This window comes from Amblyraja radiata, chromosome 19 (genome assembly GCF_010909765.2).
Source record: "Amblyraja radiata isolate CabotCenter1 chromosome 19, sAmbRad1.1.pri, whole genome shotgun sequence".
Taxonomy (NCBI): Eukaryota; Metazoa; Chordata; class Chondrichthyes; order Rajiformes; family Rajidae; genus Amblyraja; species Amblyraja radiata.
Window position 1 is genome coordinate 20,385,002 of NC_045974.1, and position 16,505 is coordinate 20,401,506.

A 16,505-nucleotide genomic window follows, 5' to 3' on the forward strand; every position below is an offset into this window, starting at 1 on the left:
CTAACTCTCTCTTAAATCCATCCAGTGACGTGGCCTCCACTGCCCTCTGTGGCAGGGAATTCCATAAATTCACAACTCTGGGTGAAAACGTTTTTTCTCACCTCAGTCTTAAATGACCTCCCCTTTATTCTAAGGCTGTGGTAACATAGTAGATATACCCCAGGCAGTAGTAGCTGTATGTGCAAGAGGATTGCGGCACACAATAACTGGGAAGTCATGATATCACAAGATCTGGGGGTGGCACGGTGGTGCAGCAGAGTCGCTGCCTCACAGCGCCGGAGATCCAGGTTCAATCCCGACCACGGGTTCTGTCTGCACGTGGAGTTTGCACGTTCTCCTTGTGACGTTTCCTCCGGGTGCTCCGGTTTCCTCTCGTATCGCAACGACATGCGGGTTTGTAGGTTAATTGGCCCTCTGTAAATTGCCCCGAGTGTGCAGGGAGTGGACGAGGAAATGGGATAGCGTAGAAGTAGTGTGAACACGTGATCAATGGTCAGCGTGGACTCGGTGGGCCGAAGGGCCTGTTTCGATGCTGTATCTCTAAACTAAACCAAACTTCTTAGATATTGGGACAGGTAATTTGATGTTTGAGCAAAGACGCAAGGTCTAAGGAGCTACATAAAGGAGGTGAGAGAGGGAGGAAGTTCAGGGAGGGAATTGCAGAGCTCAGAGCCCGAGGTGCTGAAGGCATGCGTACCAAGAATGGAGTGATGGAAGTGTGCAAGATCATGACGGGCGTGGACAAAGTGATCACTTATTACAGGCTTTTTCCCAGGGTAGAGGATTCTAAAACCTTAGAAGGATGAGGGGACACCTCATTGAAACTTACTGAATAGTGAAAGACCTGGATAGAGTGGATGTGGCGAGAATGTTTCCACTAGTGGGAGAGTCTAGGACCAGAGGACACAGCCTCAGAATAAAAGAACGTAAGAATTTCTTTAGCCAGAGGATGGTGAATCTGTGGAATTCTTTGCCAGAGACAGCTGTGGAGGCCAGATCATTGGGTATTTTTAAAGTGGAGATTGACAGATTCTTGATTAGTAAGGGCGTCAAAGGTTATGCAGGAAGATTGTTCCCGAAGTTGGGGAAGTCCAGAAAAAGTGGTCACAGTTTAAGGATAAGTGGGAAGTCTTTTAGGACTGAGTTGAGAAAAAAAATGTTCAGACAGAGTGCTGAATCTGTGGAATTCTCTGCCACAGAAGGTAGTTGAGGCCAGTTCATTGGCTATATTTAAGGGGGTGTTAGATGTGGCCCTTGTGGCTAAAGGGATCAGGAGGTATGGAGAGAAGGCAGGTACAGGATACTGAGTTGGATGATCATATTGAATGGCGGTGCAGGCTCGAAGGGCCGAATGGCCTACTCCTGCACCTATTTTCTATGTTTCTATGTTATGGGGAAAAGGCAGGAGGAAGGGGTTGAGAGGGAAAGATAGATCAGCCATGATTGAATTGTGTAGCGGACTTGATGGGCCAAATGGCCTACTTCTGCTGCTATGACTAATGAACTGATGAAAAGCAGAGGGCACAGGCTTAAGGTGAGAGGTGAGAGATTTGAGGGACCTCAGAGGCAACCTTTTCTCTCAGAGGTACTATTGCATTTCAATGACATCTAGATAGGAACGATTTGGAGAGATATAGACCGGGCTTAGACAAGAGGGCAGCACGGTTGCACAGCAGTAGAGTTGCTACCTTACAGCGCCAGAGACCCGGGTTTGATCCTGTGGGTGTGACCTCGTGGATTTTCTCCGAGTACTCCGGTATCCTCCCACACTCCAAAGATGTGTAGGTTAATTGGCTCCAATAAAATTGTAAATTGTCCCAAGTGTGTAGGACAATGCTAATGTTTGGGGTGATCGTTGGTTGGCGTGGACTCGGTGAGCCAAAGGGCCTGATTCTGCTCTTTATCTCTAAAGTCTAAAGGAACGATGAATATTTAAAATGTATATCGAGGGTCGGTATTCATATTTGCTCTTGTGCTAAGTGGATCTGATTTAACAGAGACGGTATCTTCTCCTTGTCAAGGAAATGCCCTCCAATGATAATTACCTTGCTATCACAACCAAGCCTCGAGTGTGAGCAGCACAATCAAGCAACGGCAATACTCATGGGCTTCAGGGAGCGAGGGAGGGGAGGAGCAGCAGGCACTTTTGTTGAGCTTTGGAGGAGAATATTTTTTTTAATCGATGCAATCATTAATCAAGTTTATTATAAAATCGCAGTCAAGAGCTAAAAAACAGCCAGGATTAGAAAATAAGTGGAATTGTAGCGAAAGAGTGAGATCTATACAAAGCAATTGGTGGTGTTAGGGGCGGCACAGCGGTGGAGTTGCTGCCAGAGGCCTGGGTTCGATCCTGGCTGCGGGTGCTGTCTGTACAGAGTTTGTACGTTCTCCCTGTGACCGCGTGGGTTTTCCCCGGGTGCTCCGGTTTCCTCTCGCACTCCAAAGACCCGCAGGCTTGTAGGTTAATTGGCTTCAGTAAATTGTCCCTAATGTGTAGGATAGTGCTAGTGTATGGGGTGATCGCTGGTCGGCGAAGTGCCTGTTTCCATGCTGTATCTCTATGTGTCTTGAGATTCATCGTGCCCTTGACCCGGCCTGTCTCTGGCACCTCACCTATAGATCACTCGATCCCTCCAACATCCCCTTCCTCTGCTGCTGAGACCACGACCCTGGGATTCCCTTCCTGGACTGCTGCATCTCCACCTTCTCCTTGAACATTACCACATGATAATCTCCTACCATGGACCATGGTAGGAGATTATCCTTAACTGTGAGGATTTTACCTCCAGTGAATGTGATAGAGTCGTGGAGTTATACAGCATGGTTGCCTGGTGGTGGTGAAGGCAGGATATGGCATTTAAGAGGTTTTTAGAGAGGCACATGGTTATGCAGGGAATAGAAGGATTTGTGTTATGTCCAGGCAGATAAGAGGTCTTAGAATCATGTGCGATGGTCGCACAATGAAATGGCAGAATATAGATTATGTGTGGGAGATTAATTTATCTTTCCATTATATTCGGCATTAGGGTTAGACATTGAGGGTCGAAGGGCCTGTTCCTTTTTTTTTTTTAAGCATGGAAACGGGCCCTTCAGCCCATTGAGTCCATGCCGACCAACGATCATACGTACACTAGTTCGAACCTACACACAAGGGACAATTTACCGAAGCCAATTAACCTACAAACCCACAAGTCTTTGGAATGTGGGAGGAAACCAGAGTACCTGGAGAAAACCCACGCAGTCACAGGAAGAAAGTTCAAACTCCGTACGGACAGCACCGGGAGTCAGGATCGAACCTGGGTCCCTGGCGCTGTGAGGCAGCAGCTCTACCGTTGTGCCACTGTGCTGCTGCCCGTTCCTGCGCTGTATGTTCTGTGGTCTATGTTCCAGAGTTTGAAGGAGCGATGCCTCGTCACCTGCATCCTCTGCTTCTCCCAAACGCCTTCACCCACAACCTTGTCTCCTCCGTGTGCTCTCTCTTACCTTTGCACCCCTCGCAGGTGAGTGCGTTGTAGTGGTACCCCGAGGCCTTGTCGCCGCACACCACACACAGCTCATCGCCTTTCATCTTCCCCGCGGTCAAGCCCAGCCGCGACTTCTTGGCCAGGGGGACCTCGCACTGTTCCGTATCTTTGGGGAAAGTCCTGTCGCAAGGCAAGGTCTTCGCGTCGTACACGGGTGGGCAGTACCAGTCCTCGGAGTACTGCCCGTGGTAGCCGCCGTTGGAGTAATACGGAGGGACGGCTCCGCACAGCTGCATCGACGGCAGAGGTGTGTTGGGGTACTGGGTGTAGGCTGGAACATCTGGATCTTGCAGGGCCAGGCTGGGCTGGTCGGACATCACATCTTTGTACAAAGGAAACACACACACAGTTTAGTTTTAGCTTCATTTTATTTTTGTGTAATTTTAGTTTTAGTTTTAGCTTTAGTTTTAGCTTTAGCTCTGTTTAGTATTAGTTTAGTTTAGTTTTAGTTAGGCTTAGTTTAGGTGGATTTAATTTATTATTGTCATGTATACCATGGTACAGGAGAAAGCTTTCCTATCCTGTCAGCGGACAGACCATACATGGATATAATCAAGCCGTCCACAGTGTACAGATAAACATAGAAACATGGAAAATAGGTGTAGGCCATTCGGCCCTTCGAGCCTGCACCGCCATTCAATATGATCATGGCTGATCATCCAACTCAGTATCCTGTACCTGTCTTCTCTCCATACCCCCTGATCCCTTTAGCCACAAGGGCCACATCTAACTCCCTCTTAAATATAGCCAACGAACTGGCCTCAACTGCCTTCTGTGGCAGAGAATTCCAGAGATTCACCACTCTCTGTGTGAAAAATGTTTTCCTCATCTCGGTCCTAAAAGATTTCCCCCTTATCCTTAAACTGTGACCCCTTGTTCTGGACTTCCCCAACATCGGAAACAATCTTTCTGCATCTAGCCTGTCCAACCCCTTAAGAATTTTGTAAGTTTCTATAAGATCCCCCCTCAATCTTCTAAATTCTAGCGAGTACAAACCGAGTCTATCCAGTCTTTCTTCATATGAAAGTCCTGACATTCCCAGGAATCAGTCTGGTGAACCTTCTCTGTACTCCCTCTATGGCAAGAATGTCTATTGGTCTCAGATTAGGAGACCAAAACTGTACGCAATAAAGGTGAAAGGGTATTACATTTAGTACAAGATATAACATTGAAGTCCGATTAAAGATGGTTCAAAGGTCTCCAATAAGGTAGATGGAAGGTCTAGCTGATGAGATGACGATTCTGTTGCTTGATAACAATTATAGAACCTAGAACTGCACAGCACAGGAACAGGCCCTTCAGCCCACCATGTCCGTGGTGAACCTGTTGACAATTTAGCCTGTTCCCTTCTGACTGTACATGGTCTATATATCAATTCCTTGTCTGACAATGTCTAAAAGCCTCGTAAACATTGCTATTGGACCTGCTTCCAACACCCCTGTCAGCACATTCCCGGTTCTCACCGCTCTTGGTGTAAAACATTTGCCTCATAAATCTCCTTTAAACTTCCTCCCTCTGACCTTAAAGTTCTGCTCTCTAGTCTTTAACATTTCCATCATAGCTAATCTATCTTTCCCATTCTCCTGCCCTGCCACGATCAGCGATGATCACAATGAATGGCGGTGCTGGCTCGAAGGGCTGAACGGCCTCCTGCTGCACCTATTTTCTATGTTTCTATGTCCCCATAACACTTCACACCCTTACAGATCAAGAATCTGTCAATCTCTGCTTTAAAAACCCAATGACTTGGCCTCCACCGCCATCTGTGGCAATAAATTCCACAGATTCATCACCCTCTGGCTAAAAGAATGCCTCCTGATCTCCTTTCTAAAGATACGCCCTTTTTTTTCTTCATCCACACCGTGGTTCTGATAACAGGCCATTGGCGTCCAATGTTAATTCTGTTTCTTTCTCTGTTGATGCCACTAACCCGATGAAAACCTCCAGTATTCTCTGCTTTCATTCCACTATCCCAATAGTTTAAAAAAGCCTGTGGTGAGTGGCAAGTGTAAACAGTCCTTCCAAGACCCGGAGGACAGAGATTTAAGGTGAGAGGGACAAGATTTAACAGGAACCTGAGAGGCAACTTTTACCACACAGTGGGTGGGTATATGGTATCAGCTGCCAGAGGAGGTAGTTGAGGCAGGTATTATAATGACATTTAAAAGACATTTGGACAGATACATGGATTGGAAAGGTTTAGAAGACCATGGGCCAAACCAAGGAAAGGTTTGGAGGGATATTGAGATTTAGTTTAGTTTATTGCAATATATACCAGGGTGCAATGAAATTCCTCGTTCATATGAATGGTCAACATATTGATAGATACAATAATACACGCAATAATGCAGGCCAATGGGACTAGCTCAGGAAGCCACCTTGTTCGATATGGATGAGTTGGCTAAAGGGCCTGTTTCACTGCCATGTGACTAATTTGGGAAGGGCAGGTTGAAGGGAGCATTAACGGGGGGGGGGAGTGAGACTGCAGTTTGAGCTGGCATAGACTCAGCAGCTTCAACAACTCCTCCGTGTCATAAGGAGATGTGCACAGGTTCACAATTCACAAAAACGTATACAGGTTCAGTGAATTATTAGGAAATCAAACAAAATATTATCTTCGTTGCCAGGGGATCTGAATAGCAAAGTAGGGAGCTTAAGAATGTAGAACATAGCACATACTACAGGACAGGAACGGGCCCTTCTGCCCACAATATTTGTCCAAAACACAATACCAAGTTATAATGCGGAACTAAAGAACTGCAAATGCTGCTGCCTGATCCGCCAAGTTACTCCAACACTTTGCGTCTGTCTGTGCTATCAACCAGCATCTGCAGTTCTTCGTTTCTACATTTTGGCTTATTCCACTACGAAATCTCCTCAAGTGCCTACTTTGAAGAGGTTATCTTCCTCTCTCCAATGGGAGTTTTCCAACACCCTCTCTCACTGCCCCCCCTCTGTGATTCCTTCAGCTCTTCACCCCTCCTTCCCGCACCACCTACTTTCAATCTGAGGAAGGGTCCCAACCCGAAACGTCACCCATCCTTATTCCCCAGAGATTCTGCTTGACCTGCTGAGCTACTCCAGCACAGTGTCTATCTATGATACCAAGTTAAACTGATCTGCCTGCACATGATCCATATCCCTCTATTCCTTGCATTGCCTATGTACCTACTCAAAAGCCGCTTAAATGCCACTATCAGTTACTGCAGTTTGACAGGGTAATTGTGAGACTACATCAGGTTGTATGTAGTGTGTGTAGTACAAGGGGATTGCACTCATCTGGTTACACGCATCCTTCTCCTTGTTATGAGAAGAATGCACATTCATTGGAAAAGGTTTACTTGATGAATATAGGAATGTTTGGACAAGATTGTACCCACTGGAGTTTCAACAGGTGAGGCTGTTGACAATGTTTCAACATCTGTGTCGGAAGGGAACTGCAGATGCTGATTTAAGCCGAAGATAGACACAAAAAGCTGGAGTAACTCAGCGGGTCAGACAGCATCTCTGGAGAAGGAATTTGTGACGTTTTGGGTTGAGACCCTTTTTTAGACTCCAGCTTTTTGTGTCTATCTTTGATTTCAACAGCTGTTATCTTTAAACCTAGGACAATCTTCCACTGCTTTGGGTTTATCATTATACAGTAATTAAAGTCACAGAGAGTTCAGCACAGAAACAGCCCCTTCATCCCACCTTGTCCATGCCAACTAAGTTGCCAGACTGGGCTAGCCCCATTGGCTTCATTTGATCCATATCCGAAACCTTTCCTAAACCCATATCTATGTAAATGTATTTTACAAACCATAATTATATCTGTTCCTATAGCTTCCTCTGGCAACTCATTCCAGGTACAGACTACCCTCTTAGTAAAAATGTTGCCCTCTTAAATCTCTCCCCTCTGACCTTAGCCCTGTTACCTCTAGTTTTAGAATCCTCTACCCAGGGAGAAATACTGTGAGCATTCACGTTATCCATGCCCCTCATGGTCTTGTACACCTCAATAAGGTTACCCCTCAATTTCCTATACTCCAAGGAAAAACATTCCAGCCTATCCAACCTCTCCCTATAACTCAAGCCCGCAAGCCCAGGTAACATCATGGTGAATCTCTTCTGCACCCTTTCTATCTTACTGACATCTATCCTGTAGCTGAGTGACACAGTGCTCCAAGTGTGATCTTACCAGGAGACTGCCATTGAATAATAAACGCAGCTCAATTAAAAATAGAACTGTATAAATAGATTTACCTGCCAGTCAAAAACAATCTGAAACCATGCAAGTTAATGATGCGTTCCCCGTTATAAAGAGTGTACTAACCATGCGGGCTGTTAACCTTGCGCTACATTCAACCATCACACGCCAGGCTTTGTCCTGCCTCTCCTCCCTTCCTGCTTTTTTCCCCATCCCCCTCCCCATAGTCAGTCTGAAGAAGGGCCCCGCCCCAAAATGTCACATATCCCCGTTCTCCAGAGATTCTGCCTGACCTGCCGAGTTTCTCCAGCAATTTAAGGTAATAAGGAATAGGAATAAGGAATAGGAGTAGAGTTAGGCCATTCGGCCCATTCGGCCCATCAAGTCTCCTCTGCCATTCAATCATGACTGATCTATCTCCCCCTCCTAACCCCATTCTCCTGCCTTCTCCCCATAACCTCTGACACATGCATTAATCAATAATCTATCTATCTCTGCCTTTAAAAATATCTATTGACGGCCCCCACAGCCTTCTATGGCAAATCATTCCACAAATTCACTAGCCTCTTGACTAAATACATTTCTCCTCATCTCCTTCCTAAAAGAACATCCTTTAATTCTGAGGCTATGACCTCTTGTCCTACACTCTCCCAGTAGTGAAAGCATCCTCTCCACACCCACTCTATCCAAGACTTTCACTATTCTGTATGTTTCAATGAGCCCCCCCCCCCCTCCCTCATTCTTCTAAACGTACGTGAGTACAGGCCCTCGCTTTTGTGTCTTTTTTACAAGGTGGGGAGGTCTGAAGAAGGGACACCAGCCCGAAACGTCACCTATCCCCGCTCTCTGAAGATGCTGCCTGGTCCGCTGAGTTAGTTCCTCCAGCTCTGCGTACCTCCCTGTTTTTACACCAGACGCTGCCTGCTGCAGTTTGCCCTTTAGCCAGCTCCTACCTCTCACAGTCTTCAATACTGGCCGCTCCCTGAATGCACAAAGTTCCCCCCGGAACCTCCCACGTTTGCTGCCGTCAGGATTCTATCGCCAGCAGCCGGCAGGAGAACCAGGAAAGAAATCTTTACCCGGCTGAAGTATTTTTTAAATGACTTCCTCAGATTGATTACTTGGTTAGGTCAGAGCAGAAAGGTTACTGGAGCTTACTCATTAACTCACCGTGCGGAGGTGAAGGATATCAGGCAGCTGGGAACGTCAGACTGTGAGAATGCCTCACTCTCCCGCAAGTTGTGAGAGCCTGCCTGACCGCTGGCGTCACAGGTTGACAGGGTTTGTCAAGAAGGCTTTAAGCACATTGGCCTTCATCAGTCAGAGTACTGAGTGCAGAGTCAGTGAGGCCACCTCATATCACCTGAGCAGTTACAACCCAGCGGTATGAATGTTGATTACTCTCATTTCAAGTAGCCCCTGCTTTCCCTCTCTCTCTCTCCCCCTTCCACGTCCTACCAGTTCCACTGTTCACATCCCTGGATCTCTTCATTATCACCTCTTCCCCGGCCAACAATGGGCCATTGTGGGCTTCACCCTTCCTTGGTCATCTGTTGCCAGCCCTGTTTTATTCTGGCCTTTTCCCACCTCCAGATCCCCCCCCCCCCCCCCCCCCCCACCGACCCCCACCCTCACCCACCCCTTTTACTTTCAGTCCGAAGAAGGGATCTGCCCTGAATCATCGCCTGTTCCTTTTCTCCAGAGATGCTGCCTGACCCACTGAGTTACTCCAGCATTTTGTGTCTGTCTTTGATACTGAGTATAAAATTAGGAGATCATGTTACAGTTGGACAAGACATTGGTTGAGGCCACATTTAGAGAATTGTGTTCAAATTCGATCACCCTGTTATAGGAAAGATGTTGTTAAGCTGGAAAGGGTGCAGAGAAGATTTACGAGCATGTTGCTAGGACTTGAGGAAGAGGTTGAGCAGGATAGATCTTTATTCCTTGGAGCACGAGAGGGATAGATCGAGTCTTTTACCTACAGTAAGAGAATCAATGACCAAAGGACATAGGTTTAGGGTGCGGGTGTAAAATGTAATAGGAATATGTAGGGCAACATTTACATTCAGAGGGTGGTGGATATATGTAACAAGCTGCCAGAGGTGATAGTTGAGGCAGGTACAACAACAACATATTTGCTTAGGTACATGGATAGGAAAGGTTTTGAGGGATAAGGGCCAAATGAGGATAAATGGGACTAGTGTAGATGGGGCACTTTGATGAGTTGGGCCAAAGGACATGTTTCCGTGCTGTACAACTTTAGTTTGCTTCAGATTAGTTTCGCGTTACAGCATAGAAACAAACCCCTGGGCCCACCGAGTCCACGCCGACAAGTGATCATCCCGTACATTAGCACTACCCTGCACACTAGGGACAATTTACTATTTTACTGACGCCAATTAAACTACAAACCTGCACCTGTTTGGAGTGTGGGAAGTAACTGAAGCACCCGGAGAAAACCCACATGAACACAGGGAGAACGTGCAAATTTCACATTGGCAGCACCCGTAGTCAAGATCGAACACAGATCTCTGGCGCTGTGAGACAGTAACTCTGCTTCTACAGCACCTTGCCTCCACAGGGTGCGGAAGAGACACAAACGTCCATCTCCTCATTAGGACCTTACCAAAGAAGGACGAGTCTGAGAGGCAGAAGCCTTCTGCCGGCGTGAACTGTCCGTGCCCCAGCATGTTCACGTCAGGCCGTCACCACTACTTCACCCGAACCTCACACACCGGCGGCGGTAGCTGCTCTGCAAGACAAAATACACCGGCACGTTACCGGGGAGTTCACCGGCTACTCTATGCATGAGCAGTGTTTGATGGCACTGGGCCTCTCTACTCACTGGAGTTTAGAAGTCAGAGGAAGGATCTCATTGAATCTTATCGGAAAGTGAAAGGCCTGGATAGAGCGGTTGCTGAGAGATAGACATGAAACGTTGGAGTAACTCAGCGGGTTGGACAACATCTCTGGAGAAAAGGAATAGGTGATGTTTCGGGTCAAGACCCTTCTTCAGATTCTAAAGTTTGAAGTTTGAAAAAGGGTCTTGACCCGAAACGTCACATATTCCTTTTCTCCAGAGACGTCCCCTGATCCGCTGAGTTTCTCCAGCATGTTTTGTCTATCTTTGATATAAATTAGTATCTGCAGTTCCTTTCTACACAGGGATATGGAGAGGATGTTTCCACTAGTGGGAGAGTCTAGGATCAGAGGGTACAGCCTGAGAATTAAAAAAATGTGCCATTAGAAAGATGAGAAGTTTCTTTAGCCAGAGGGTGGTGAATCTGTGAAATTCGTTGCCACAGACGGCTGCGGAGGCCATCATATGGTGTTTCTAAAGCAGAGAATATCAGTTTCTGGATTTGTACGGGTGTCAATGTTTACAGGGCGAAAACAGGAGAATGGGGTTGAGTGAGAAAGATAGGTCAACCATGAATGAAAGGTGGAGTAGACACGATGGGTTAAACAGCTCCTATGTCTTATGAATGGATGAACTTTACATGTAATGCTCTCCAAGGCAGTGTGAGGACAGAGAGCAGATAGACCTCCGCATAGAGAATGCGGAGTCCGTGGTATTAACACCAAGCAAACGCTCATTGTTCTGTTTGTGGTCCCGGTGGCAATGAAACACTGAGCACAGGGCAGAATGAGTGGAGGTCCAAGTGGCTTTGGCGGAGAACTTCACAACGTGTTTGAGTACAAGGAACTGCAGATGCTGGTTTATACCAAAGATTGACACAAAAGTGCTGGAGTAACTCAGCGGGTCAGGCGGCATCTCTGGAGAACATGGATAGGTGACGTTTCGGGTTGGGACCCTTCTTCAGACTGTGTTTCTCCTGTTTGTCTTATGCCCATACTGACGTTTATGTGTGCAGCTGATGTTAGGTGCAGCAGGGATGGGGCCCCATGTGGGAACATCATTAGTTCAACTCCCACTCCTCCTCTGTAATAGGACATCCTGCTTTACATTGTAATGTAATGTTACATTGGACATTGCAATAGATTGTAATCATGTATAGTCTTTCTGCTGACTGGATTGCACGCAACAAAACGCTTTTCACTTTTCACACGTGACAATAAACTAAACTGAACGTATTGATGATTTATTGAATTTGTGAATATTTTCTAGTTATCTATTTGTGTTGATGCGTTTATTGGCCAGCTAAGCTGCGACAAGTAAGAATGGCATTGATCCAATCCTGGTGCATGTTATAATTAAACTCTCACGACTTTCCACTCTCGACTTGCAGCTAATATCATCAAAGACCCACCCCACCCCAGACTCGCTCTCATCTCGCTGCTACCATCGGGCAGAAGGTACAGGAGGGTGAGAATCGTGGACAGGTACATGGGTGGAAAAATGTTTGGAGGAATGTGGGCCAAACACAGGCAAATGGGACAGGTCAGTGAGGCAACTTGTTCGGCATGGACGAGTTGGGCTGAAGGGCCTGTTTCCGTGCTGTGTGGCTCTATGTCTCTATGACATTAAGTTTCTCATGTGCTTTGAAAACCAACCATTGTCTGGGGTCTGACTGCAGTGCTGGAGGGTAATGCATCCACCTGGTGCTCTGGCCAATGTTACCGCTGCCTTACCAGCCATCATTGTCCATCGATCAGCGCTTGTGAGGCTTCGGGTGTGGACAACTGCCCTCCACAGATTGAGATAGATCTTTGCAAGCACAACAAGTCGTGGAACTTAGACTTGTGAAATAGCAACACGTTCCCATCAACTTACTGGCCTATGATTCTGATTCCATTAACGCCCACACCAGGGTCGGTTTTCAGTCAACCTACGAACCCACGTGTCTTTAGGATGTGCGAGGAAACTGGAACACCAGGAGGAAACACACGCGGTCACAGAGAGAGCATGCAAACTCCACACAGACAGCAAACGTAATCAGGGTTGACTTGGGACTCTGGTGCGGTGAGGCAGTGGCTCTTCCAGCTGCATCATTATTCATTCATTCATTCATTCATTCTTTCTTTCTAGTTTACCCCTTTCTTTTTCTCTTTGTTTCTTCTTTCTTTCCTTTCTTCCTTGATTTTTTTATTTTCTTCTTTCTTTCCTTTAATCTTTACTTCTTTCTTTATTTCCTCCATTTTTTGTTCTTCCTTCCTTCCTTTCTTGTTACAGAGCAAGAAACTCAAATGTCCCTGTACCCGAACTGCTACATGTGACAATAAACTGACCTTGAAACAAATCTGGTTTTGCCCTCACCTCATGGTCCCCTACCAGGCTGTACACAGACCTTGCCTATCTGTGCCACAGACACTGTGTGCCGTGCCCTTGGGGCCCCTTTATCAGTGGTACAGCAGACAATCTAATCTTGTCCCCTAGTGGCTTCTCTTTTATGATAACGGTGATGAGTGTTATTGCCTTGCCTCTGTGCTGTATATGGGTGTATAGCAACGCCAGGAGCATTATCTAATCCTGCCGTGGGTATGTGGAATAGATTCCCAGATACAACAGATAAAAACTCCACGCCAACCATCGATCCCCTTTCACACTAGTTCAACGTTATTCCATTTTATCATCCCCTCCCTACACACTAGGGGGAATTTACAGGGGGCGGGGGTACAGAGAAGATTTATGAGGATGTTGCCAGGATTCGAGGAGCTGAACTTCAGGGAGAGGTTGGGCAGACTAGAACACTATTCCTTGGAGCTCATGAGACTGAGGGGTGATCTTACAGAGGTGCGTAAAACCACGAAGGGAATAATTGTGCACTGAATCTTTTATCCACAATAGTGGAATAAAGAACCAGATGATTTAAGGTAAGAAGGGAATGATTTAATATGAACCTGAGCGGCAAATTTTTCTGGGTTATATGGAATTTGCTGCCAGAGGAAGGTAGTTGAGGCAGATACAATAACAACATTTACAAGGCACTTGGACAGGTACATGGACAGGAAAGGTTCAGAAGGAAATAGGCCAAGCGCGGGCAAATGGGATGAGGCATCTTGGTCGGCAAGGGATGAATTGGGCCGATGAACCTGTTTTTGAGTTTAGTTTAGTTTAGAAATACAGCATGGAAACAGGCCCTTTGGCTCACCGGGTCTGCACCGACCATTGATCGCGCTTACACCAGTTCTGTTATCCCAGTCTTATATCCCACACATTAGGGGCAATTTAAAGAAACCAATTAACCTACAAACCTGCACTTCTTTCGAATGTGGGAGGAAACCGGAGCACCAAGAGAAAACCCACGCGGTCACAGGGAAACCGTATAAACCCCGCACAGACAACACCCGAGATCAGAATCAGACCTGGGTCTCTGGTGGCTCTATCGCTGTGCCACCCAAGCCCGTCACACTGCCCTTGTGCCGTGCGACTCAATAATTATCTAATTGCCTTACTGATTGGTGCATTTTAACAACATTTGGCCGAATCTCTGGTTAGCAGCAAGAACATAAAGATAAGGGGAGATAGTGGTAATTGAATGAGTTGAGGTTCTCAGCCAATTATGTTCTGGCTGTCGGTTGGTGAAGCGGGACCTTTAGCCGGTGGAGTGTGGGGGCGTGGGGAGACTGGGTGACGGAGGATGGGTGGCTCATTTACCAACGAGGTCTTTCTACCTCTGGACGCCTCCGTGCTGCCAGACTGGATGTCCACCGCCAATGAGAGGTGAATCTCAGCCTCCACAGAGGTACAGGAAACATCAACTATCCGATCCCTCCACAGATGCTGCCTGACCCGCTGAGTTCCTCCAACACTTTGCGTTTTGCTCCACAGAGGTAGATCGAGATTTAGGGTGGCGCAGTGGTAGAGTTGCTGTCTTACAGTGCCAGAGACCTGGGTTCGATCCTGACGACGGATGCTGTCTGTACGGAGTTTGTAAGTTCTCCTTGTGTCCGCGTGGGTTTTCTCTGGGTGCTCCGGTTTCCTTACACACTCCAAAGACGTACAGGTTTGTAGGTTGGACGAATATTCCCTTCGACATAAAACGTCTGTTGTTCCTTTTCTCCAAAGATGTTGCCTGACCCACTAAGTTACCACAGTTTTTTGTATCTCTCTTCGGTATAAACCAGCATCTGCAGTTCCTTCCTACACAGGTTTGTAGGTTAATTGACTTTGGTAAAATTTGTAAATTGTTCGTAGCAGGTAGGACAGTGCTAGTGTATGGACTTCATGGGCCGAAGGGCCTGTTTCAATGCTGTATCTCTAAAGTCTAAAGAGCCAACAGTCTAGAGTATTAAATTGCCATATTACCATTCGTTATACCATCTTCACCCCAGGAGTGGATGGGGTGAACCATTGCTGCACTCCCTCCACGCCCAGGACCTCTTTCCTTCGATGGGGAGATCACACCAGTCCGCCATATCCCAGGGCATTATTGACAACTCATGACTATTAGTGTGTGGGTCTGAGTCACTGTTCCAGTAATTCACCACCCTGCTGCCCCTTTCCAAAAGTCCTACAACAATCCTTGGTCTAGTGGTTAACTAGACTCTTCCCAACATCAGGAAACAATGATCAGCCTTGCATAAACAGCCTGGCAAACACCAATGATAGACACAGACTGCTGGAGTAACTCAGCCGGCCAGGCAGCATCTGTGGAGAATGAAAAAAAGACGGTGACGTTTCGGGTCGGGACCCTTCTTCAGGTCGAGTCTGAAAACGGGTCCCCACCCGAAATGTCACCTATCCTTTTTTCGCCAGAGATACAGCCTGACCCGCTGAGGTACTCCGGCACTTAGTGTCTATACACCAGCATCTGCATTCCTTTCTACACAAAAAAAAAACGATGAACACGTTTAACAAACATTTACTTACGATTATACACAAAAATGCTGGAGAAACTCAGCGGGTGCAGCAGCATCTATGGAGCGAAGGAAATAGGCAACGTTTCGGACCGAAACGGTGCCTATTTCCTTCGCTCCATAGATGCTGCTGCACCTGCTGAGTTTCTCCAGCATTTTTGTGTACCTTCGATTTTCCCGCATCTGCAGTTCCTTCTTAAACAATATACTTACGATTGCCGAGTTTCCGTGATTGTAAATCCTACTCTTGATTAGAGAGATTGTGGATGTGGATATTTTACAGGCGAACCGTTCCCACAAACATTCTACACGTATCCTTGTGCAGGGGTCCGATCACAACCTCCTGTGTAAATGAAACTCCAAGGTAAACACGAGGATTATTCATTAAACAGTTGCCTCACTCGCTGCCCACGACTGCCTTTTGACTTGACAGCAACAAAGTGAAGAGCGACCTTCCTTAAACATGGGCAACAATCTGTGACATCGGGCAAGAGTAGAACGCATAAATGAATCATTAAAAAAAATTGTGAGAGGCAGGAAACAGAATTTACAATTAAATGACTGGGAACGAGTGATTGATGTGGGATACGTAATTAAACGGCGATGGAAATTAAATGATTAACTATGCAGTCAACTATTTATGTGATAAGGGCCCCCAGCTGATTAAGCGTGGTCCGCACAAGGGCACCCCTAGAGTCAGGGACAGTTTCTTCCCAGCTGTCATCGGGCAACAGAACCGTCCCATCACGAACCAGAGAGCAGTCCTGACCGGCCATCTCGCTCATTGGAAACGATTGGACTATCTTTAATCGGACTTTATCTTGCACTAAACATTATTACCCTCATCCCGTATCTGGACATTGTGGATGACTTGATTGTAATCATATATAGTCGTTCCACTGACTGGATAGCACGCAACAAAAAAGATTCTGACTACCTTGGTACACGTGACAATAATAAACTAAACTAAACTAAACTAAACTCAACTAAACTAAACTAAACTAAACCAGACTAAACTAAACTGAACC

General features: G+C 46.5%; 1 protein-coding gene across 5 annotated transcripts in view; it reads right to left on the reverse strand.

Annotated features, from left to right (window-relative positions):
* The window catches only part of nr1h4 (nuclear receptor subfamily 1 group H member 4), a 38,243-nt gene extending 22,248 nt beyond the window's left edge, over positions 1-15,995 (reverse strand). Inside the window, exons 1-3 of one of the 5 annotated variants that reach the window (XM_033037903.1) lie at positions 15,691-15,995; positions 10,343-10,468; positions 3,484-3,846 (exon numbers count right to left, since the gene is read on the reverse strand). In XM_033037903.1, the coding sequence (XP_032893794.1) occupies positions 3,484-3,846; positions 10,343-10,406 (427 nt within the window). In that variant the 5' untranslated portion in view covers positions 10,407-10,468; positions 15,691-15,995. Of the gene's footprint in view, positions 1-3,483; positions 3,847-8,666; positions 8,791-8,883; positions 8,942-10,342; positions 10,469-15,690 lie in introns of those variants that run through there. The other 4 variants (XM_033037899.1, XM_033037900.1, XM_033037902.1 and 1 more) reach the window with 4 other exon arrangements.
* Positions 15,996-16,505: the final 510 nt, after the last annotated feature.